Source organism: Condylura cristata, unplaced genomic scaffold (assembly GCF_000260355.1).
Source record: "Condylura cristata isolate star-nosed mole 26May11 unplaced genomic scaffold, ConCri1.0 scaffold00005, whole genome shotgun sequence".
NCBI classification, from domain to species: domain Eukaryota; kingdom Metazoa; phylum Chordata; class Mammalia; order Eulipotyphla; family Talpidae; genus Condylura; species Condylura cristata.
Genome location: NW_004567106.1, coordinates 60,414,796 through 60,441,019, shown reverse-complemented (window position 1 = coordinate 60,441,019; position 26,224 = coordinate 60,414,796). Strand labels below are relative to the sequence as shown.

At 41.6% G+C, this 26,224-nt stretch overlaps 1 protein-coding gene across 1 annotated transcript in view; it reads left to right on the top strand.

The window, feature by feature from the left end:
* Nucleotides 1-26,224, top strand: part of TSGA13 (testis specific, 13) — a 47,233-nt gene that overhangs the window by 12,429 nt on the left and 8,580 nt on the right. The window contains exon 2 of the mRNA XM_012720770.1: nt 25,971-26,042. Within this exon, the coding sequence (XP_012576224.1) occupies nt 25,971-26,042 (72 nt within the window). The remainder of the gene's footprint in view (nt 1-25,970; nt 26,043-26,224) is intronic.

Below are 26,224 nucleotides of genomic sequence, written 5' to 3'. Positions count from 1 at the left end.
GGGGCAGGCGGGAATCGAACTCATGCAGAAGTGGCTTTAGCTTCTCAGTGCTGTGCTTTAACCCGCTGCGCCACCAGGGAGGGCCCCTGAACCTTTCTTGATAGATAGGGAATGAAGCCCACCAGGAAGGAACCCAAGAAAAAAGCACCTCAATCTCACTCTCCCCCCTCTAGTGGATCTTTTCTTACTGCGCACCACGGATCAAACCTAATTGCAAAAACCACAGTAAGAGACTTTTAACTGGGTGACATTTCTGAGGATGAAGAACAGAGAAAGGTGAGGAGTGAGCTTGGAAGGGTATCAGAAGCTATCTGGAAAAATAGCAGTAATTTTGGGGGACCAGAGGAATGCCTTTAAAAAGTAATATTTAGACGGCAGAACAAAATACCTTTGATTTACTCAAAATTGGAGATTTAAAGCATGCATTACAGAATTCGGATTATAACTTGCATCTCCTAGAATGAGACATACTATCATGTGGTTAACATGTCAATTAGATTAACTTTGAAAAATATTATCTTTCATGAATGTATCATGTTAATATTGTTTTATCTTCACTACATAACAAGAGCAACACATTTCCACTGTAGAACATTAAAAGACATGGACCAAAAGAAGAAAGAAAAACTGTCTCGTAATCCACATTCCAATAACAGTGCCACTAATTTTGTAGGATGTATTTTTAAATTTTCTTAAGCATACCATACCTATGCATTTATATATTTCTTAACTTTTAGAAATAATTTGAGACTGACAGAGAAGCTGAAATAATAGCCCACATAGCCCTTGTGGTGATCCTCCAAATGGGGACATCTCATTACATTTGCACTCTGGCCTCGGTGTCTGTGTGTGCGCCTGAGTCTACACACAGGTGTGCGTAGCACAGACACACATATGGTTCATGCACACATACCTCTTTTTCCCTGAACCGTTCGATAGTTATCAACTTTAGCAGAGCCTCGCAACCATCACTATCGCCAATTGTAATGTGAAATCCTCAAAATCAAGAAGGAAATAACAATGACCTAGTCCTGATCAAGGTATTTCCATCACATAAGAGACGAAGCTAGAATTGAACACCCTCGGGTCTTTGCAAACAACCTGGGGTCTCATTGCCATCCTTAGACTGATCGTCACTCCTGGGTGACAAATCTCCCCCTACCCTCAGACTCTCATGCATGGGAAGGAGATTAGCCTGGGAGAGACTCAGGGACACAGAAAGGGACCTCCGAAAGTCATCTATGTGGAGATGTCTAGAGGTCTCGAATCACCTTGTGAGCCACTGGGCAAGTAACACCCATTCAAAGATGGTGTCCTCTGACATCTCATCCGATGAGAGCGTAGTGTATCATTTTAAAGAAATCAATTTGTATATCCGGTTGGAAATGCATGGTAGAGAAGATAGGAAATTAGTCATTCCCAGGGCATAAACAACCTCCCCACAGTGAAATCATTAGGGAAAGAAGAGAAATTAAGGCCTTCTGTCACCTGTCAGGTACTAATTTAAGGAGAATAATGTGTAGGGAGTGCGTTAAATAATTTTTCCTGGCATAGCTCATCACCTTGAGAATTGGCATAAAATAGAACCAGATGCTGACATGCCTTCCTGGATCGCTTTCCAGGGCTGGGCCTCTTTCTCTGAGGTACGCAGTTGAGGATGTCAGATTGTCCACGCTTCTGAAAACCAAGCAGCAAGAGGCTTCAGGACAGTGCCAGGGCGTCTCAGAAGGGTATGGACTGAACATTGGAAGCCAGGAGAGCTTCTCTCAGGCTCATCAAGGGGGCAGCCCAAGATACTCGGACCCCAGAACTGGGCCTGCTTTGAGAGAAATTGCATTGTTTTTCTTATAAATGCAGCCTTAAGTTTCAGTTAACTTAGGAGGTAGGCTTTTGGGCAAAAAGAGAAAGACCCATTTCATATAGTAATTTCTCACAGTGATTTTTCCTATGGTTTTCTAGCAGTGTCCAGCATGGGGAGCCAGTGGCTGGCACTCCAGCCATTCACAAAGGACCCCTAAAGAAACTGCCCACGGCTTTGATCACAGGAGAAAAATATGGAGGCGAGATGATATGGGAGGGTTAGTAAGGAAGCGAGGAAGCCAGGACTGCTTCTCACCCAGCTCCCAGGACTGGGAGTTGCTGTATATGAATCTTCCCAGATTCCTATGTGCCCATGAGCATGGGTAGAGGGGCCCCATTCGAATAAGACTGCCACAGCAGGCTGGGGTGCACTCATCTACAAGGGTGTGAGGGAGGGCCTCTTTCAGAAGGTACCCCAAAGGAAAGCTTAAGAGCAAATCTCTCAGCGGAGCTTCTAGAAACTACTACTTTGTCCACATTACAGCCATACACAATAAGAGGTGGAGGAAAAAGATTTCCACCTCTTCTTCCCTTGTTCTCTACTCCATCATGGGGGGCCAGTGGCAGGAGAGGAGGGAGAGCCAGCATCCACACCCAGTGGAGATCATTGGATTCTGCATGAACAGCAGGGACCAGAGTGACTGGGAACAGGAGGAGAAAGAAGGTGATAGGGCATTTTCCACAGAGCCCCCCAAATTATACAGTTATGTGGACAACTGACAAGTTAATAAAATTTGAGAGAAAAAAGTACAATTTGAGAGCAAAAAGAAAGTAGTGAAGTGATGGGAGAAGCTGTTGGAGAGCCAGAGGCGAGAGATTTCTAGGGAGCACGAGAGTGATATAAGTATAATCTTCAAATTATCGTAGTAGGCCCTCCCTGGTGGCGCAGCGGGTTAAAGCACAGCACTGAGAAGCTAAAGCCACTTCCCCATGAGTTCGATTCCCGCCTGCCCCGGAGGTGACCATATGGCGTGGCAGATCTCTCCTGACCCGCCCGCTGCTGCCCTCAGCTGTGTACTTCGTCGATCTGCCTGTTCTGCTCCCCACTCTGTCTCTGGTGAAGCCTCTCGCCGCCCCTGCACCTCTGGCCTGTACCCCTCAGTTCTGTATGCATAAATAAATAAATCTTTAAAAAAAATTATCGTAGTAACCAAGAACAAATCCCAACTAACATTAGTTGTGAGCTATCAAATGACTGAAAAGAAGAACTTTGTGGGCCAAACTCAGGGGTTAACCTGGGTGTGGGCGAGGCGGGAAGTCGGGCATCACACAGGTGAATGCCATCATACAGGTAAGTACCACAGGGTCCAGTGTTTTCTTTTCAGCTCTGAGGACGAACATCTGGTTATTTTTACACTACTGTTATCCCACAGGATAAGGCTTGTTTTTCACACACACACAAAAAGAATAGGAACCAGGCTGCCTCCTGCCACTATAAAGCGCTTGAAACTAGGGTGACTAAGAGGTGGGGGTGGTGATTTAAAATCCTATATGAGATTTAAGGTCTGGAATAAGTGACAAAGGGCTGTAAAAGCTGAAAATGACTTTTAATAAATGAAAGTTACTGAACAAAAATACAGAATTGACAGGAAAGAAATTTTCAAATGGAATTTAGAAAGGCAATAGCAGTCACGAGGGGAAAATCTTCATTTAATGCAATCAATAGTTGAGAATTCTTCTCTAAGTCCTTACACATATAGCCATTTGTCACCTCCCCTCCTGAGTCTCCTGGATCCACTCACTCTGCTCTTTCCAAGTTTCCTCTCTCTGTAAAGCAGCAGTCTTAACGGGAGTCCAAGGCACCCCAGCCACCATCAGAACCATTTCAGCTCTATTTTCAGAGTGGTGTGAGGAGCCCGAAATGGCCAGGTAATTGCCCGAGCTTGTAATGCAGTGGGCATACACCTTGGTGGGTCTCTGGTAGATGCATTTCTTCCTTGGATATTAAGAGCTTCAAACAAGCAAAGATCAAGTAAGTGGAGGGAGGAATAAGAACCCTTGGTGCTGTAGGAATCCCACTCCAGCATGGCTCCTGGCTTCTAGGGAAAACAGCCCTATCTGTTAGCCACGGGCCAGATCCAGCTTCCGGATCTTGCCAGTGTTGCCTCCCAGGTGAGCCCCAGACTGAGACTTCAAACACCTTTCTACTCACTGGCTTCAGGTTGATGCAGTGTCTGGTAAAACCAGCAGATCCCATAGCTCAATCAACCTTTTGCGCCATTTCCTTTATGATAGAGTAAATTTCTTGGTGCAAAACAAATTATATATATCACAAATGGTATAAGTGAATCAACACTAAGTCCAAATATGTGCTAATGGCAAAAGTAGGGTAGGCAAGGAAAACTAATTCCCACGCAGAGTAGAGTTTATTGTAATGTGGAAAAAGGCAGTGCTATTCATGGGTAAAGGGATGTGGTGGAATCATTCACTCAGGGTTATGGTTATGCTGCAGGGCTCAGGGTTATGCTGTACCCAGGGAGATGACGGAGAAGGAAAAGTGTTTATTAACTCCAAATCTGCCATTGTTTTCTCTTGGGAGTCCATGAAACAAACTCCAGTGTTGGGAAAGAGACCAAGTGACATCTATGGGACAGGTCCTTCTACTGCCTGATAGCTCAGCCTTCTTTGTAGAGGAGTCTTGCCAACAGTCAGCGGGGACACAGATATTCTTACACTCTAGGTTTATTCTGAGATGCTCATTCTATTCATTCATTCATTCATTCATTCATTCATTCATTCATTCATACTGTATCATTCTGGTCCCAGCAGAAACAATGGGCACACAACCAATTAAGAAATTTCAAGGAGGTAAAGCAGGCTACTCACTAAGATCTAGTAAGCCTAGTACCCCAGTGCTGTGACCACACCTACCCTCAAACGCAGAGGGGAGAAGTCTCCAAGAGCCCCCCTGGGCGAAGTCGTGTGGAGGCGCCATCCAGAGGAGTGCTGGACATCCATCTGAACTAACACAACAGGAAGGGGGGATAAGTTAATGGACTTCAGTCTCCTGCCTTGTCATCTTCGGCTGGGTTTCCTGCTGCTTTCAAACCCAACCTGAAATCAGAAGCATGCGAGCAAAATAAGCCAGACTCCCAGGGCAGAGGAGTGGAAAAGAGAGAATCTAGATGGGGGACACAGCCAATGTCCAAAACACATGCTTCTAATATTGTTTGTGAAGTGCACCCACTATGTGCCAAACACTCTTCTGGGTGTTGGGGAGAGAGCAGCCAAAAAACAGACAAAAGTTCAACCTTATGGAACTCAAAAAATATATAAAATATATAGCCTGTTGGATGTTCACAAATAATAATGAAAAATAAAGCAGGGAGGAATATAGGAATAAATGATAACAAGAGCTTCAGGGACAACCTAAATGAGGTCAGCAAATCGAAACCCAGGAAAAGCAGGCCATGTTTAAGGAACAGCAAATGGGAAGGCTCTGAGAGATGTTTGCTCAGGGCCAGGCTAGTGGGTGAAGTGGACAGTGCCAGAGGAACAGCATTAAGAGGTAACATCCACAAATTCTCTCAGAGGTGTAGGGTGGGGGGAGTAGGAAGAGGCCACTACATGTAAGACTGTGTAGAGCAGCCTGAAATTGGGCTTTTACTCTGAGTAAGGTGGGAAGTGATTGGAGGGTTCTCAATAGAGGAGCAGCACAATCTGACATGTGTTAGATCACTTTCAGGCTGTTGTGCTGAGATGGACTGACATGGGAAGAAGAAACAAGGTGAGGAGGAGGCAGGTAAGGAGACATTACTATAATCCAGTCAAGGGGCAATATGGCTTAGAGCACAGTAGCAGGAGTAGTGGGTGGTAAAGGGAACAATGATGAAAAAAAAAAGTAAAGTAGTGGTGGCACAAGGGGTTAAGTCTGAGTGCTATCACCACAAGGGCCTGAGTTCGATCCCCAGCCAGGGAGCTGACCCACATGGTGCAGCAGACCTCTCCTGTCTCATCCACTGCTCCGCTCAGCAATGTATTTCAGTACATCTGTCTGTTTTGCTCCCCACTCTGTCCTTGATGAATCGTCTCACCCTCTACACCCCAGTTTTTCTATGCATAAAAAAATAAACAAGAGGGAGAAAGCCAAGGATTTTTGACTACTTGAAAAAAGTACTTGCTGTTAATTGAAGTAGGAAGGAATGCAAGAAGTAAGAGTTTTGTGTATACTGCATTGGATAGGTACAAGGAGTTCAGTTTTGGACGTTTGACACCCAAGTGAAGATGTGAAAGTGATAGGTGGGTGTATGAATCTGGGTCTTAGCAGAGAAATGTTTAAATATGCCTTTGAATTAAGTTGCCCTGGAAATGAAGGAGAGAGTTATCAACTCTGAGTAAGTGCTACTGGTCAGTTGATTAGATTTGGACCTAAATACCATTGGGAGAAGCAATGCAGATAATATTTGTCAGAACAGTTTTACCAACGTGTTGAGAATGTAAGCCACGTAAATGTGGAATCAAGAAAAGTAGGAAGAGAAAAGAGAAATATTGGTGAGATTAAGTATAAGCAAATCTTTCAAGAAATTTTTTTATAAAGGGAAGAAGAGAAATGAGACTTTAGCTGGAAGATGAAATGGGACCAAGATAGGTTTTTTTTTTTTTTAAAGATTTATTTATTTACTTGTGCATACAGAACTGGGGTACAGGCCAGAGGCTCAGGGGCGGTGAGAGGCTTCACCAGAGACAGAGTGGGGAGCAGAACAGGCAGATCTACGAAGTACACTGCTGAAGGAAGCAGCGGGCGGGCCAGGAGAGGTCTGGCTCGCCATGTGGTCTCCTCTGGGGCAGGCGGCAGGCGGGAATCGAACTCATGTGGAAGTGGCTTCAGATTCTCAGTGCTGTGCTTTAACCCGCTGCGCCACCAGGCCAAGATAAGGTTTTTGAAGCTGCAAGAAACTGAAAACCTATTTCCAAGACTCATTGTTTTCAATCCTCCAATCTTGATCAATTAAAATTTATCTCATAGATTGATGTCTATGTACAAAAGAAGTCTATATAAGAAAATCTACAAACAAAATCCCAAATATCGATAGACTAATGGAAAAAATAGAGGAAAAACTTATATAATTAGGCAGCAAAACGTGATTTTTTATAAACTTATGATAGAAGATAAAAACATTTCATGAAGCTGGGAATAGAAAGAGACTTTTCATCTTGTAAGTTTGTATGTCAAAAACAGAAGATGTAATGTAGAAACTTAACATGGAGAGCAAGTATAAGGTTGCCCCATCTCTATTATTATTTGAATTCTGGCCAACTTTATAAAGAGAGAAAAACCTATAAGTGACTGAAAGAATTGGAAGGGTAGTGATAAAACAGCAGATGATATGATCGTTGATCTGGAAAAACCAGCAGAATCAACAAACCACTAATAATCAACTGGAAAATGTAATAAGAATAAAACAGTAATCACAGTAGCAAAAACGACTCTTCAGTTACTAGGAATAAACTGAATTCAATATACATAAAATTTCTAGATGAAAACTTGAAAAATTTAATAAAGCATATAAAGAACATCTAAATAACATTTTATCCTTTTAGACAGTAAAACTTATAAGTATAATAACTTATTTTTTGAAGAAAAAAGTTTATCTAAAAGTATTAGATAAAATTTGACTTATGCTTTTATATAGTATAACTTTATATTATAATCTTTCCCAAAATTCACCTATAATTTTAAGTAATCCAGCTCAGAGTTCTAATTGTACATTTTGAGAAAGATGATAACCTGAGTAAAATATGAGTAAAAGAAATTTTTAAAAACATCAAGGTTTAAAAAAAAGAAGAGTATAGAGATGCAATTTGCCTGACATGATATTAACAAAATATATCTCTTAATGACTGATATTAACAAATTTTGCCCAAAGAAAAATAGATCAGTGCAAATGGGTAGAGAATTATACCATTCAGGTATAATAAAGAAACCACCAAAAACCCATTGGGAAACAAAGACTGATTTTTGTTTGTTTTAGTAGATGATACTGAGAAAGCTAGCTAACTATGTGGAACGATATAAACTGGACTACTACCTAGCATCATCACTTTTCTGAGAAATAAACACTGGATCCCACTAACATCAAATACTACGGGGGAGTCTTGATAAGTTAAAGATTTAAATGTAGGCGGAAAAGTCATAGAAGAAAAATTCAGAGACTTTCCATGCTCTATGTCTTGGAGCAGAAACGGGCTTTTAAACAAAGCTAAGAGAACACAAACCACAAAGCAAAAATTGATGAATTTGATGACATCAAATTAAAGATTTCCCAAACCAGAGTGAGATACCACTTCATGCCCACTGGAATGGCCACAGACTTTTAAAATGGAAAATGAAAAACATTGGCAAGTATGTGAAGAAAGTAGAGCCTTCACACATTGCTGGTGAGAATGTAAAATGATTTAGCCACTGTGGAAAATAGGATGGAGTTGGTGGTTTTTGAAAAGTTAAACATGACCCACAATTCCACTCGGAGGTATATACCTCCCCCTACCCCCCGCAATTAAAGCCAGGTGTTCAAACAAGTACATGCACACGTATGTTCATAGTAGTGCTGCTTATAATGGATACAGGGTGGAAACAGCTTCCATGTCCATCAGTGAAAGACTGGATGGGCAAATGCAGTAAACCCATACAATGGGACAGTCAGCCATTTTAAAAGTGGAAGTAGTGACATAGACTCTACCAAGGTTCAAGCTTCAAAACATTATGCTAAGTGAAAGAAGTCTGGCACAAAATATTACATCTGGCATGATTCCATTTATAAGAACTCTCGAGAAGTGGAAAGTCCATAGAAATGGAGAGTAGTGAACCCCATAATGCATAAGTGGTTTGATCCTGGCCTGATGGAAATGTTTTGGAACTAGTGATGATGGTTGTATAACACTATGAGTGAATTACATGTCACTGAATTGTTCAGTTTAAAACAGTCACTAAAAACCTCATGGAGGCACTAAAAAAATGTTTATATATCCAGGAAAAAACATTAATAGATAATAGAATTAATGATGACTACTTGTATTCTTTAAAACCAACAATGCAATGATATCTAGTATATGCCAAAAATAAAATCTTGCAAATGAATGAGAAAAAGCATTCTTAACAACCTTAATAAAACCATGGGCAAAAGGTATACACCAGCACTTGTAGAAGAACCTCGAAGTTGATAAAGCTGTGAAGAAATGCTCACACATTAATAATCAGAGAAATGCAAATTTTAACAACAGTGAGATATTAATTCATATTTATCAGATAGGAAAAAATTAGGAAGTTGAATCATACATGTGTGAGTGGGATATGTTTTAGATCATATTCCCCAGAAGCTGACCTTGAAATGTGGATTCATTTGCAAGTGATTTATTAAGGAAATCATTCCAGGATAAACTGGTAAGGGAGTATGGGACAAAGGACAGAAAAACAGAAGAAATCAATCAAGTCTTTATTTCAGACAGAGTCCTAGCCTCCGCCTAGTCCTGTGGGGGAGTGGGGGAGTTCTGGAGAGGAAATTACCCCTCCATCTGAACGATTTAAAGGGGAAAGTACTGCACTTTCGTATTTCTACTGCGGTCACCCAATCACTGTCGCCTGTGGATGCGCTGGGGGCCTTCCTCTCCCTGGCCCTTTCTAATCTCTGGACTCAGTGGCCCCCAAACCCAAGGGCAAGCCTCTAAAAAGGATCTTATGATTAGCCAGAGGCAGATCACGCAGAAACTGGGAGATGGACATACAGAGGTAGGAAGAGGGGTCCGTGAGTTTCAGGCACAGTAGCATCTGCAGCAAGACATGACTGTACAGCTGGTGGAGAAACAGGCGGAGGAAAACATCTGAAGAGCAATCTAGCATTTCTTGGGTAAATTAAAGTAGAAAGCTACGTGTGTATCTTATGATGCAGCATTTTTATTTTTGGATATATATATCCGAAAGAAGTGATAACATGGGCCCAGAAGGTGGATAGTTATTTGCCCACAAGGACCTGGAAGTTTTTCCCCCATCCCAACTCCAAGGATCCTGACATATTCCCATTCCCAAGGCTTCCCGCAGATTCTTCATCATCCCAACCTTATGGCATCATTGGTGCTACTGAGTTTTTAGAACCAAGTGACAAATTTTTGCTTGCAGCCTTAAATTTTTCTTGCTCGGTGCCATTCAAATTTGGGAGTTTTCCAAGAGTCACCTGTGGAACTTTTTTTTTTTTAATTCAGAACTGGGGTACAAGCCAGAGGTGCATGGGGTGGTGAGAGGATCCACCAGCATCAGAGTGGGGAACAGAACAGGCAGATTGACGAAGCACACTGCTGAGGGGAGCAGCAGGGCTAGACAGGAGAGGTCTGCCGCGCCATGTGGGTCAGCTCCTGGGCAGGATCAAGTCACAGGAAAGTGGCTGCACCAGCTTTGCAGTGCTGCACTTTAACCCCTTGCACCACCTGGGAGGGCCCACACCTGTTGACTTCTAATGCAATGTAGTTGAGTGTGTTGTTAGTTGCCTCCAAGTATTGTGTTTTATTTTAGTTTAAGGCTGAACAGTCCTTTACTTAGGAGGAGATTTCCTCTAATATCCCCAAACAGGATTCCTTAGAACATACATTGAAGGCCCTCCCTGGTGGAACAACAGGTTAAAACGCAGCACTATGGGTTCCATCCCCCCTCTGCAGCATGAGTTCCATCCCCTTCCCTGGCCAAGGAGGTGACCCACATGGTGTGGCAGACCTCTCCTGATCTGCCCACAGCTCCCCTCACAGTGTATTTCAGTAGTTCTGCCTTTTCTGCTCCCCAACTCTGTCTCTGGAGAATCCTTTTACCTCTTATGTGCCTCAGGCCTACACAGACCCCAGTTCTTGTATTCCTAAATAAACAAACCTTAAAAAAAATACATTGATGTAAAAGCCCTCATATCTCTCACTTCTTAGCCTGCCTATGTTTTGACAAGGCCTTTAGGACACATCCTGGACAAGCATACTTTTCTTTAGGCTGCTGAGAGGACCTAGGTCTTTATTTCAGTCGAAGTCTAGTTGGAAAAGTGGAAAACATGCCCACTTTTTCAAATGAAAATTATTTAAGATTGAGGGAATTGGTTATGCAGCTATTGGAACATAGAACAAGCAGAAAAGGGCACTTGTGGTTACTGTGGTTACTTGAAATTAATGGCTTTAGGAAGACACTATCATCCCTACAGCTGGGGAAACAAAATGGAAGCCGTGATGTTTTCAAAACCTAGAGGACACTTACTATTAGCGCTGAGGTGGCCGAGGGAGACCAGCTCCCTTAAGGGACTGTGGTCAGAGGGACAAGGGGGTATCATGGGTTTGGCTGCTGGCTTTTGTTTTGACAGGGTTTAGTGTGGCTATTGCTGGGACTTCTAGAAGAAGCTAAAGGCTGGTGTTAGAGGGTATTCGGACTCAATCTGGAAGAATTTCCTCTCCCCTCCTTCACTTTTGAATGCCTGTAAGACCCAGCACCACAGGTAAGTGTCTGATACACTGCAGCAAGATGAGGAAGAACTTTGTCATCTCTGCCGAGTAAAAGCAAAGGCCTTCTGGTATTTTCTATCTTGCCAAATTGCACGATATCTGCCTTGATTCACCTGGCATCACTAAGCTGAAGTTAGTGAGTGAAGTTAGTAAGCTGTTTCGGAAAGTGGGACTCTTGGGCATGACCTATATAACCTGTTTGGTGGCACAGGAGGCAAAGCATAGAGAGGTGGAGATTCTAAGATCACAGGAGGGAGCAGGGCATTCTCCTCTGCCTACATGGCCTTTGTCCTGCATTAGACACTTGACTTGTGTCTAAGTAAACACTAGATGGTTCCATATAAACACCTACCCTGAGGTTATCTGCATCCATAGGTAAGCTTTCTTCGTGTTTTTTTTTTTTTTCTGAATAGTGATTGACCTGGATGTAGTTTTACTGTCTTATTTTGTGTCTGCAGTTTGCTACTTTTGTTTTGATTTTCATAGTTTTCCCTACTTCCTTATTTTCTTTTGAAAATTATAAATTTTCAGTTGAGTCAATAATCCTTTCTGAAAGCCAGGTATTCTGTATTTAAAAAATGCTAAGCAGGAATGTATATCCTGTATTTTTTAAATGTCAATATTATAATGGGCTATATGTCAACAAAAATCTCTCAATCATTTTTTAAAATCACCTAAATAAATCATTAATAAATCATCATATTATGAAGAAAAATGCTTAAAAATTGCATTTTGACCAGAAGCAATCAATATAATTTTTAAGCATTTGATCTGATGCAATAATTTGGTTTCTCAGCCCAACAAAATCTGAAATTCATAGTCAATATTTGTGCTTTGTAAAGTGGCCACACATGACTTCGTCATTCTACTAATTGTATTTGCAATGTTAATCAAATTACTACTTGTACATCTTTAAAATACATATTGAGGGACATGAATATAAATTTTTCTTAGGTAAACAGTAGATGAAAAACAGTAGTGTTGAAAGAAATACTTCTGCAATATTGACTTTTCAAAGCAAGGTCATATTCATAATATTGACAAGCAAGATATTTTGTGGCATCTATCTGCATGTTGTTTCAGTAATTACCCTCTTAATTTCAACATATACTTTTCACAAAGTGAAGGGAGAAATATACCATCCTTCTGAACAGCAGGAGTAAAAAGGGAGATGCCTTTGAACTCTTCCCTCCTGCATTTTCTTTTATTATCAGTATGTGGTTCCATCTTGTTTTCTTGGTAACCATTCATTTTGAGAGAACTTAAAACATAGAGAAAACTTGCAAGAATGATATTTCCCCTTAACCAAGACTCCATTTGTCTCATTCGCTTTCTTCCTGGCATTCAGAAATCTGAGCATAGTATTTCCTTGTATTGATCCAACTTTGGGTTCATTGAGCCCCTGGAATCACTCATTAGTACTGATTGAGCAATTAATTAACCACTCATCAATACACATTAATACATTATTTTTTAAATTAATGTATATATTAATTAATGTATATTTATTGACACATATATTTTCAAATCTGAAAACTTTTTGGCCACTTGTTTTGAAATATCATAGTCCCATTCCTTTCCCACACCCCCAATTACTCATAGATTAGAGCACATGATATTAGCCTATGGGTCACAGAGTTTTTTCATTTTTCTCAGGCATTGTTCTCTATGTGCTTCAGTTTGGAGAGTCTTTCTTACTATGTCATCAGATTTACTGTTATTTTCTTTGTCAGTGTCTAATCTGGTATTAATGAGTCCTACATATGTATTGTATTTTTTCTAGGGAACATGTTAAATTCACTAAATTAGATTCTAAAAAGGTACACAGGTGTTTCCAGATATTTAAAAAGTAGTTTCATTGAGTGTTTTAGCTGTATGTACTGAAGATCTGACCAAAGGGTTTTTTAATAGGATGATGGATTTCTCTTCCACATTTGGATACTTTCCTCTGCATTAACTGAGACTTTGATTATGCTAAGGGTTTAATCTGACACAGTACATTATTTTTCTTTTTATAAGTCAAGTTACAAAATTTCCCAAGAGAATTTCTGAAAGTATTCATGGACCACCCCATAAGCTCCCAGATCTTCTGAGGGGCATCATGGACCAACTCTAGAAACATGTCACGTGGACATTCTCCATAGAGCACAGAGTCTCAGGTAAAGGTTAAAGTGTGTTTTTCTTAAGACTGTGTTGTAAGGAGGAGGAAGGAAGGCCAGCATGTTGGTAACTGCTCAAAGATGTCTGGCTCTGCACGAGATCGAGGGGAGGTTTTGGAGAAACAGAAACTCTCTTGCTCTCTAGATTCCTTGCAGGTCCAGTTACACAAAGGTCAACTATTGTTTTAGTCTCTCTTTGGAGACTATTTTTCCACATCTCAAATTAAGGATTTGAACACCCAAATTCATGTGGCAATGCAATAACCACACATTTGATCCGTTTTCCCATATCTGTTTAGCTGTATAGGTTCCCTCAAGTGAAATTCAATAACTTAAAAAAAAAAACATTTAAACTGGTCCCCAAGCTCAAAATTCCTCTGTATCTGTTTATGGATTTCTAAATTGTCCCATCCCTAAGATTTTATATCCAGTACTCATAAGAAGTCACTCACCTGTTCTCATTAGTGACGTTCTATTTGTTACCATCAGAGGGCGACTTTCAGTAATTTCCTGCATCTAGTTTCCTTCTTGGGGTATAATTCCAAATTGTTTCCTGAGCTCATACTTTTCCTCTTCCATTAAACCCTCTGTCATTTCCCCAGACCTACCGTCATAAAAACATCTCCCCAAACATTTCCTCACCTAGTCCACAAATGTAAAAGCAGCTACTGCAGATATAAAATCAGATCCACCTTTCTATAAAGACTACTTTTGATTTCATGTCCTCCCAAGCATTAGTATTTCTTCATCTGCTGTTATTCATCTGCTGTGTCCCTAGTTTGTCTTAAATAACTTTTTTAAAGATTTATTTATTTATACAGAACTGGGGTACAGGCCAGAGATGCGGAGGGTGAGAGGATTCACCAGAGACAGAGTGGGGAGCAGAACAGGCAGATCTACGAAGTACACAGATGAGGGGAGCAGCGGGCGGGTCAGGAGAGGTCTGCCGCGCCATGTGGATCTCCTCCCGGGGCAGGCAGTATCGAACTCATGCTGAAGTGGCTTAAGCTTCTTAGTGCAGTGCTTTAACCCGCTGCGCCACCAGGGAGGGCCTGTCTTCTATAATTTTTAAAACAAACATTCTCAATTCAGTTCTATCTTCATTTGAGATGCTCAGTAGACATTCAGTAGATCCACTGCTCTGAGTCAGCCTGACACCACAGTAAGGACTTACTCAGATTGAATTTTAAGTTTTGAAATGGTATTCATTTTCCTCCTATGTAGAGGTCTCTTTTTCTTCATGTAGTCATTGCTACACTGCTACAGTGTTCTCAAATATGACTGGGTTATAACTAATGGACATGGCAGGGCCAAGCTAAAAGTCCAGAGCAGAGAGACTGGGTAAGCCATGGAAATCCCTCAAAGCTGGCTCCACCCTGTCTATCTTCTTCAAGGACAAGCTAGAAAGAAAGTTTGGGGTAGCCATTTAGTACCACCGACAATGTCTAGCTCCAGTAAATTGAACCCAGAACACTCACATAGTCTGCATGAAACTTTCCAGATGCATTTTCAGTTACACACTCAACCAGCACATGTTTCTGAGTGTCCCGTGTACCCAGTGCTAGTGTTGTATGTAGGTGCTGGCAACAGACTAATGAGCAAGTCTGAAAAATCCTTGTGATATCATAGTGTACCTTCCCAGGGGTTAGGGGGAGAGTAATAAATAACAAATCTAGAAGTTTAGGTAAATCTAACGGCTTTGAAGAATAATAAAGCACAGAATATGATTGGGAGAGTTTCTGTTTAGAATGGGTAAAGAAAGCTTCTCCTCTAAGGTGACACTTGAGCAGAAAATGAGTGAAGTGAGGGAGTAAATTTTTTTAAAGATTTATTTATGCATGCAGAACTGGGGTACAGGCCAGAGGTGCAGGAGCAGTGAGAGGCTTCATCAGAGATAGAGTGGGGAGCAGAACAGGCAGATTGATGAAGTACACTGCTCAGGGGAGCAGTGGGAGGGTCAGGAGAGGTCTGCCGTGCCATGTGGGTCAGCTCCAGGGCAGAGATCGAACTCATACTGAAGTGGCTTTAGCTTCTTAGTGCTGTGCTTTAACTCGTTGTGCAACTGGGGAGGGCCTACGAGGGAAAAAATTTTAAGATGCTCTCAATGAAAAGTATTCCAGGGAGTAGAATTAATAAAAGTTCAAGACAATAGGACCCCTGACAGGGTGCAGACTCACAGGTGGTGAAGTTAGAAGGGAGCAAGGGAATCACACAGGATCTTGTGTAGTATGGCAAGGAGTTTGAGCTTTATTCTAAATGTGATGGGAAGGTTCTAAATGTTTAGTGGGATCTCTTCTACTAGGGTAGAATTCTGTGCCATTAATAATTGTTCTTTCTTGGAAAAAGGCATGGAAACAATTGCATTTATTTTATGAATTGTTCTTACAAGTGGGTTTTGATGCTTGGTTTTTGATTCTTAAAAAATAAGAATCGACAGTATTGTTTTCTGATTCTGTTAAGCTGGATGAGGAGAAAGGTTCTGGAAGACAAGAGAACAACACTTGTCAATTGGTGGGGGCTGCAGACGTGAAACGTGTAGAAATTTGCCATATGGACAAGTAGTGGTGTCCCAAGGGTTTCCCTGAGATGACCTCTGCCTGTCCATCTTGTACACTCATATTTTGCCCTTTATTTTGTTTCTTCCTCTGAGCTCCATATCCCTGACATTCCAGTACTTAATTGAACTTCCACTCTTGTGAGCAAATTCCTCCCCTATATTTAATTGATCCAAATACATATTTTGTGGCCTTGAATTTCCTAGATTCCCAATCTCATGCTGTTCATTTATTTCTCCATTTCTGGCAGCCTTTCTTAGCCCACTCTATGCCAGAGTGGTATTATTGCTGCCACATTCTCCTCCTCATAAAATTTATTAACTCTAAAAATCATTTCCAGTCATTCATCACTAAATAATAGTTCCGTTCAGATTTACTGTTGGTCAACAGATGAGATGAATGAATTTATAAGCCCTGCTCTTATGGAGGGCCAGCAGGTTGCCAGGCAAAGCTGCCCGCCCGGGCTCCATTCTCTAGCAGGTTTTTTGTTTTTGCTCTGCTAAGGAGTAACTTTCTGAACCCCCTGTTTCTTGGTTCTCTGGCACAGGAACCACATAGAACATTGGAGCTCCGCCTGCAGCACTAGCTCAAGCTGGGAAGCTCAAGCATTTGAAGTATTAAGCTTGTTCTCTCCACTCCGCACAGATTCTGAAGCAATTATTTAAAAAAATGCTAACGTCGGGACCTCCCTGACGCAGCGGGTTAAAATGCAGCACTAAGAAGCTAAAGCCACTTCAGCATGCGTTAGATCCCTGCCCCAGAGGAGACCCACATGGCGCTGCAGCCCTCCCCCATGACCTGCCCACTGCTCCTCTCAGCAGTGTACTTCTTCAGTCGGCCAGTTCTGCTCTCCACTGTGTCTCTGGTGAATCCTCTCACTGCACCTCTGTCCTTTACCAGTTCTGTATGCATAAATAAATAAATCTTTTAAAAAAGAAATGCTAGGCCCTCCCTGTTGGTGCAGTGGGTTAAAGCACAGCACTGAGAAGCTAAAGCCACTTCCACATGAGTTCGATCCTGACCTGCCCGCTGCTCCCCTCAGCAGTGTACTTCGTCCATCTGCCTGTTCTGCTCCCCACTCTGTCTCTGGTGAAGCCTCTCAGCCCCTGAGCCTCTGGCCTGTACCCCAGTTCTGTATGAACAAATAAGTAAATCTTTAAAAAAGAAAAAGAAGGAAAGAAAGAAAAGAAATGCCAAAGTCAGGTAAGTTCAAAATAGCATTTCTTTCCCTAAAAGTTAGTCTCGGGACTATGATTGGCTCCCTACACATCTCCTTAGTCACTGATAAGCAACCAGCCTCACCCTTCCACAGGACCCTCCACCATGTTGCTGGCGGGAATCTGAGGAAGAACGCGTTTGTAATGCCACACTACTCTCTAGCCCCCTCGTCTCCATTGCAGAAGGAAAGAAGAGGTGCCACCACAGCAATACTTTAACAAGGGGAGATGTTTCTATTTCCTAAGTAATTAGAAAGAATAGGTGAAGAAGAAAACGGTTGCACAGAGAGTCATCTGCCTGGCGCCTTCGCTTCCTGCTGTGCACCTAATGCCACATTTCCCAGAATGCACCCTGCCGCCCTTCCTACTCCATTCTCACTACCCAGCTGATACCCGGGTGTGACGTTTCCATCTGGATGAGGAAAGTTTGTGGAGGTGAAGGAGTGGGGAGAAGGGTCCTGTGAGACCTCAACTCCCAAGTCTAATAGAAAGGAGTGGTCAATCCGAGTGTAGGTAGCTATAGGCCCCGGGTGAGAAAAAGATAATCAACGGGGGATGATATTCCTCATGGGCATTGTTCTCTCAGAACATTCTGTTTGTTCAAGCCCATCCTGACCCAGTAGCTTTTTGTATCCCACATTTATCAGCTGTATAATTGGTAGCATTTGATTACTAACATGCGTGATTTTTGTGAGTTTTAAAATCTTTTTTCTACACCGGGTTTCCCTATTTTATTGTGCCTTTCGTTATCGCACAACGAAATACTGTATTTTGGCTTGAGGGTTTGTGTCCTCCCTGTGTGAAGCAAATCTGTTGGCGCCATTTTTCCTACCGAGCGTGTGTGCACTTCCTCCGCATCTCTGCGTCACGTTCTTTCAGACGTAATGATGCTGCACGCTTAGTTGACTACATGTGGTAAAAACTTAACTTTTAGATATCCTGGGATGAGGAACTGAACCTGCAGTAGCTCCCGACCTGCCTACACCCTCTGAAGTTGCAGTTAAATGCCTTAGGCCCTTTCGTGTGTCCGTGATTTCTGAGACTAGTTTCCGCTGGTCTTTTTCCACTGGTCATTCCTTTTCAAGTCCTTTATACCATTCACAGCGATGCTCTACCTATGGCGTTTGCATTTTCCTGGGCTCTGTCTTACTCCTTAATCTCTGTTCAGCTAACCATCTCTTCTGCTAGGTCTCACCTAGGCCAATGATTTCAATGGAAACATACTGAAATCTGATTCCAAATGAATGTGGAGATCCCCAATCTCTCTTTCCTGAGCTCCACATCCCTATTTTAAACCATTGAATAGACACTGTCCTTAGCTGCACCATAAATACAACCAACCAAAACCAAAATCCACCATTCATCCCCCAAACTCACTGTCTCCTTATTCTTTAATTGGATACGATTGGCCTCAAATCTGAAGTCAGTCATTCCACCAGCGAAATGGGTGTATCCAGAAACAATGACAAAAGGCAGTTTACAAAGTGCTGTCTTATGGCAAAACATGGGAACGCCTTCCCAGAACGAAAGGAGAAATGTTCTCATGTAGATTGTAGAGGGAGTGATATAAAGGAAAAGCCCACTGAAGGAAACTGGGGGTCTGAGACGTAGAGGCTTTCCATTTACTGAGTTAGGGCATGGTGAGCTCTTGGTGGGCAAAAAGAAGACTCCTTCTTCCCTCCATGGGGCAGCAAAGTAGCAACAACTCTCTCAGAAACGAAGTATGTCTCCGCTTGTGTAGTATGCGGTGAGTGTGCATACATGAGACCTTGCTTCTAGCCTCCAGATCTCACTGAAGTCGATTAATTCTGTATATTACTTCTCACAGTCAACTGTATCTCCATTCATTGAGGGAAGCAAGCAAAAAATGTGATCTATCCATTAGGTCAGAGTTCCAATTGTTTACTAAATCCCATTCATCCTACCTCCCTAACGTGTTTGACATAAGTTCTTTATTCTTCCTTTCTGCCACTGCCTTGCTTCTGGAGCCTGTATCAGTGTATGCCTTTTGGGTTAAAAACAACAGAAAATGAACTCTGTCTTGTTGAAGCAAAAAAAAAAGAGGAACTTGACTTGCAAGGATGTTGGGAAAGCTAACAGAATTGAGGGGGGACTGTATAACCCTGTTTTCAGGTGGGCCAGATGTGGTGGAATTCTGAGGACTTCAACAGGTGAGCTCTTTCTGCTCAGGACACTGAGTAACTCAGCTAGAATCAGCATTCATTTCTGGATGTCTCCATCAAACTTCCAGATTCCTCGTAGAAAGATGCTGGCTAGCAATCTTCAAGTAAGCCATCCAGGGCTAACAGGCAGGGGTAAGGGGCATCACTTTGTGACTACCACAGATCTTTTTAGCTCTGAACCCTTCCTGAGTATTTCTCTAATCAAAGACGTCTGCCTCTTTCCAAACGACAGTTCAAGAAGCCCCAGTGGCCTAATGGACAAGGCATTAGCCTCCCAAATGACAGTTCACACTGCCACCATTTTCATATTTCTGAAAATACACTCAATGGGTCACACTACTCAATCCCTGGGTAGCTCTTCACGGTGCCTAACAACTTCTCAGGGACTTTACCCTAGAACTGGATCCTGCCTATTGTATAGGCCCACTTCTTGCTACCTTTCTGTTGAATCTTGGGCTCCAGATTCTGCAGTTGCTCGCAGTTTGCCCAAAGAAGCCTTGCTTCCGTCTGTTCTCCTGGCATAGTGCTGCACCTGCTTTCTCAGATGCCCCTTTTCTCTTCTTTTTACCTGGCTAACTCCTGTATTCGCGGTTCAGATGTTAGACCATAGTCTCTTCCACACTATTTTCATCCGGGGTAAGTGCTCTTCCTTGCTCTGATAATGTCCTAAGCTTCGCGCTGATATAGGCATTGCAGTCCATTGCATGCAACTCTCCCCTTGTGTCTCTTACAAGGGGTGCCATAAATCTGAAGCTACATCGGATTTATTTTTGGTTCCCATTACCTGGGACAGTACCGAACACATTATAAATGTTTGTTAAATATATTGAAATACTATGCAAAGCATCGAGATGAAGAAATCATATATGTGTGATACATAAAACATTTAAAATATATAATTGAGTTAAATATAAATACATATTTGATATTTATATTTATAATATAAATGTAGATATGCATAGGTATTCATAATTCACATCTGCACTTTCAAGAAGTTTACTGCCTAGAAGGCAGGTAATACCTACATATAAGAAAAGTGCAAATAGAACTACTATGTACTAAGATGCCATATAATTGTATGCCAAAAAAACCATGCTGGTAGGCTCTACTTAAGGTTGGATTGATCTGGAAAGTTCTTTCTGAAGAGGAAATGTGTGAGGGACAGCCAGGAGCAGCCCTGAGCCAGTGGGTGGTGCTCACAGCCAACTCAATGGTAGAAGGTGGAGCTTGAAAAGCTCCACCCCTGTGCCAGGGCTGATGGGATGTAGGGGTAGAGCTGAGGACTTTGGCAGTTAAACTGCTGAGGCTTCTGGTCAGTTAAACTGTAGGGCTTTGGTAGTTAAAAATGCTGGGCTTTTGGGCATTCAAACTGCTGGGGCTTCTGGCAGTTAAACTGCTCATAAAGAGGAGTGTGTGAGAAGCCCCCAGCTTGCTATGTATGGCTTTGGCTTAGACCTTGGTTTTTGCTCAGTGGATGGTATCTGGAGTAAATGGCACCTGGCCATTTGGTCAGCTTGTTGTGAATTCTCTCTCCCTCTTTTTTCTATCCTTCTCCCCACGTTTTACTCTCTCTCCCTCCTTTCTTATCCTTTTTTCTCATTCCCTGTGTAAATTCTGTTATTGTTGTTTTACTTCATGCATCTGCTTTTGCAGTCATAAAGGTGTGTGTGGGTAAAGATTCACTGACTGAGTCATCATCCTGAGTTGCTTGATTTCAGAAAGTCAGAGTAGTGATATAAAGAAAACTATTCAAGTTATTTGAAGAGATTGGGAAGAGTATTTTAAATATGGGAAATATGGGAGAATTGCTCACTGTGTTTGCAGAGTGGGTTGACAACAATGGCTAAGGTAGAAGTCAACTAAATGGTGGTGAAAAGATCAGTGTGTGTAGGGAAGTCATAGATTAGAAAAAATGTGGAGCAGATGGTGGCAGCTTTTGTGACGTGAGTCTTTGTGCTTTTCATTCTCCATCTCCAACATAGAACACTGTGATGTTCTAGACTCCTTGTACCTCACAAATTGACTCTGTCATCTAGAATGAAGAAAGGGATACTGAAGACATTTTCAAAATGAAAGCTTTCCAGGCCAAAGAATTTCCCCCACCTCCCTGAACTAAGATTGCCTGATGTCCTTTCAGGTACTGTACACCAGATCTTTCCACTCTTATTCTGAACTAGATTTTTGTGTTTGGTGTATTTTTGTTTGTTTGGTTTTTTTATTCTGGACTCCATCATGATAGCTCCTACTTATTTTAGTTTTGTTTTACATATGCACTGAATTCCTTATTCTAGAAAAATTAAAGGTGGAAAAGGGTGAAACTTAACATGAACCATAAGAGTTTAGCTCAGTCTAATCACAAATTCTAGATAACCATATTCCTAAATAATCTATCACCACTCTGTTAACACAGATCTCCTCCAAACCTATAAACTTTCAAGATGCTTGGGCTGAAAGGCCTGATTAAAATTCTACTTAATTGTCACGGTTCTCATAATTTAATCCTACCCTATCTACCTCCTTTCATTTCTGATTACTTAAAACAACAACAGAAACAAACCTTCCAGTTAGGCTACATTACACACCATACTGTAAGACCCAGCTAAACTCCACATTCTCAGGAAACATTCCTCCAGGCCTCACTGACATCTCTAGACAATGGGTCCTACATCATCTTTTATCTTCCATTTTTAATTGTGTACAGAAACAAGTGCAACAGTTCCCTGAGTTCCTCATTGTTTTCCCAAGTTCTTGGGTTGAATCTATGGGTGAACATGATAATATTTAGAGGAGAGGTAAATTAAAAGATAGCTGCTCCTCCAACTTTCTCCCATGACTGACAACTGAGTTAATTTTAGTTCAAGTCTTTATGAATGCGAATCTCACCAATATGGAAATATTTTATCACCTTTAAATCATTTGTGTTTTTGTATAAATGAGGAAATTGAGGCTCCAAGAACTGATGTGATTCACCTAACATATTAGTGAGAATTTGATATATTGTTTCCTTTAACAGTCACTCCCATTTCCCTCACCACATTTACCAGCTCCACTTTGGTTTTTGGACAGAAGTCATCATGTCTTGTGCATTTACTGCGTTCACAATAGCACCTTCTCTTCAGTCTTCTCTTGTTTCTCATAAAGGATCAAGAACGGGGCTGGATTGAATTGAACCCCTGAAGAACGTGGACTATTTAGAGGCACAGAGAGTGGCCTCTGGGTGAATATTTGCCTCACATTGGCCACTTAGTAGTGAACAGCAATGCGCCGAAGGACACACGCCAAGTGAGTAGTCTTGTTTGCCCAACTAAACGATAAATACCATCTTATACGAACTTACTTTGTAGCCCATATGCTTTGGACAGTGCTGGTCACAGACTACACCTTCATTAAAAATGTTTTAATTGATTCACTGTCCTCAGAACAAAAGCCATGTTCTGTGTTTCTTGTAGCAGTAAAAATACTTTTTGCCAAGAGAAGACTGCCAGCTGTCCAAGATGGGCACTGCTGGATTGAAAGGCATTTTTCAGTGAGTTCTATGCTTCAAATTGAAACCCTTGTGCTACCTTTTAGAAAAGTATGCAATAAAGATTACATTATTATTGGATGAGGAAATAGAACATATCAAAATGGTGTCAACTTCGAGATGTTAAATGGGGATGAATTAATTTTGATTTATCCATAATGTGTCACCTGGTCCCCTTGGGGCTAATTTTCAACAACTGTAGCCTGAGTTAATGGGGTAGCTGGTACCCAAAAAATAGGGGATGCTCGCCATCCTGGAACGGGATTTTAGCCTGGATTGGGGATTATTTGTACCATGCTATAGCCAGTAGACCTACCAGTGATATTGTCTGGGTAATTCTACATTTATTACTTTCATCCTTATACTACCACCTTCACTTTTAAAAGAGTGAGGTCTAATTGTGGGTCCCTATTTAATTTGAGTTAGTTTAACCCCCAGCTGGATCAGTTTCCAAGGAACAATCAGACTGCTTCATCAATCACCCAACCTTACTGAGGAGCATCATTCACTATGTTCATGCAGTAAATAATTTTAGTAAGAGTCAATGAAGGAACCAAAAATACTTCATTACTAAATATTACTTCTAATATTTCTCCCTCTTTTTTTCCCCAAAGAGGACTGGCTATCTTTGGTAAGATGAAAGTAGAGTATAAAAATATTTTCTATCCCTGATTATTTTTACTACCCTATCTCTAGGAAGAGAAACTTAGATGTGTTTAGGAAAATAAGGGAGCCAGTGATCCCAGAATCATCAAAGTTAGAAATAGAGTTGTGAAGTTCTACTAACTATATTCCTTCTCATGGAATCATTGTCTAATCATGAATGAAGACAGAGCTATTTCTATTTGGAGAAGAGTTGGCAGGTGGGCATTCAAAATACTTAAAGGGGTAATGGAGGTTCACTTGCCCAAACGAATTTCCTGAAGTGGTCTATGTGAACACTTCTTAAGTGTCATAAAACTCTGACTTTAGAAGAAATCAACTCATCGATAGCAACATATCTCCAAGAGGTTCCACTTGCTTAACTCTCCAAACTGAGGTTTTGCTTTTCTCCAGGATTCAGGTGCATGATAAATTCTATTCGTTGCTCCCTTGCATTTTCAATTTGTGTCCCCTAAGTTTTTTTTTTTAAGTGAGGTTTCCAAACATTATTGAGGGAGATTGAGAACATGCAGCAAGAGACTCTGAATGAGAAAATATAATTGGATGTTCTGCCTCTCTTTCAGGATTCATTATGAACTGTCAAAAATTCCAGGAACTTCTAGCCCAGTTGTTGACAATGATGAAGTAAGCAAATGTTCATTTGTCATCTTTTTTTGGGAATTGTTCAGATGGCTTTTATGAATAGGGCCTCACCAACTTCCTATTGAAAAACGAAGTGTCAAGATTAATTAGAGTGCAAAGTTGATTTAGCTAAATTTTGAAAGGGGAATAGAAATGTAGAGAAGGTAAGTGAGGATTCAAAATCCAGGGATCAGAAAACTACCTTACTATGTAAGGGGATGTGCACCCTGACTGGCCTAGATTTTTTGGCCACCTCTTGCATCAGGCCTGTTTCCCCAGGTTTATCATATTCAAGTGGATTTCCCAGGTCAACTTATATTTTATCAGCCAGAAGTAATGCAACCCAATATAACAAAACTAAAAACGTATTCCAGTTTTGAAACTTTTGATTAACTCTACCAACTACTGACAATTAATTTGGAACTGAGATTCAATAGCCTGGAAAAAATTCAGGAGGTAAAACATTTCCCTAGAGCTTTTGCTTCTAAAATTTATTTTTAAAAACTTGAAAAAGAAAAATCTTGCCATCTTCTCCTAAATAAAATTTTCCTAGATTTCTGTGATTCTAAATATATATGTCATATCTGTGAGACAGCTTTTTTTTTTTGTATTGAACAAAGGAACTTCAGTTTTCCAGAAAGTATTACAAATTAAATGATTCTGTCTTTGGATTTGTGCCATGCTTCATTTTGCTCTCAGCGAAGGAATGTATGGTGTGCCTCTGTTAGTCCTTCTCCTGGTCTCCCCTGGCCCACCCCACCCCACCTCTGGGCATTTTCCTTCTAGAAAATAATAACAGCACCACTCAAATCATAGTTTCGTCCATTTCTTACCATTTATCTCCTCTCCTTAAACCGCTTGTTGTGTTCATCCTGTCAGTGTATGTTCTTCCCTTTGGGCCCCATTCACCCTGTCACCTCCTGGGGGACAATGCGATTTTCAGAAATGCCAACCCGAATATGGGATTGTGCTCCCCTCCACTCTTTTCTGATTTCTGATTATGCCATGTCCAAAGGAAGTCACAAAAGCCTGCATCTCCTTGTATGCTCATCCCTTTATTGACCCCTCACCACGGGCTGGGTTAGGGGCTGGGCTCCCAAAGGAAAAGGAAATAGAAGGGCCCCAACTCTGCCAGCACAGGTGACCCTCAGATCATCCACCAGTTACCGGCACTGTTACCAGTAAAAAGATGCAAAATGTTAGTTACCAAATTCTGTTCTCTTTTTGTGACATTTTCTAGAGGAATCACACACTGCAGGTCTACCAAAAGATTAAGACATGCTTATCTGTGAGCATATTCATACCCCTCTCAGTTGGAAGCTATTCCCTGGGTTTCCTGCCACCCATGACCCTTAGGTTATTACCCTCGGGGCACTTTTTCCCCCTAAAGACTGGCCTCTGGGGTGACTGTCACTTGGCTTCATTCCTTTAGAAATGGAAAAGGCAGAACAGGTGTCACCCCTGTCAAGTGTCCCCATTTGCATGTCCCAAGGCCCCCTTTGGCTCCTTGGTCTCCTAACAGCTTCACCTGCATTTCCTAACCTGGTCCACATTTCTCTGTACAAACTGCCCTGTTGGCGTGCTGCAACACCTAGCTCTTCTTGCCAGGCGGTCCTCATTTAATTTAGATTAAAGGCCAGTTTTTAGTGGGATTCAGGGGAGATAGGAATGAATATTGGCTAAGAAAGATGCAGCTTGAAAGCACTAATTCTGATTATTGTTTCTAGATTTTTGATGCAGTTGGGCAATCAAAATTTGTTCTAAAGAACCTTCAGAATTACACAGACCACCCAAATTTGGTAGGTAGAAGAAATATTCCCCCAAATCCTGCACTTTTCAGCACAGGGATGAGACCAGCTGCAGAGTATCCCAGATGCCTCCCACTGCCACCAGCTTCTGGTAGTGTGCTTGCTCCTAGGATGTGGCAGATCTCCCTGGGACACAGAGCTATAGGCAGTGCTGAGGGCGGAGGTGGGGGGTG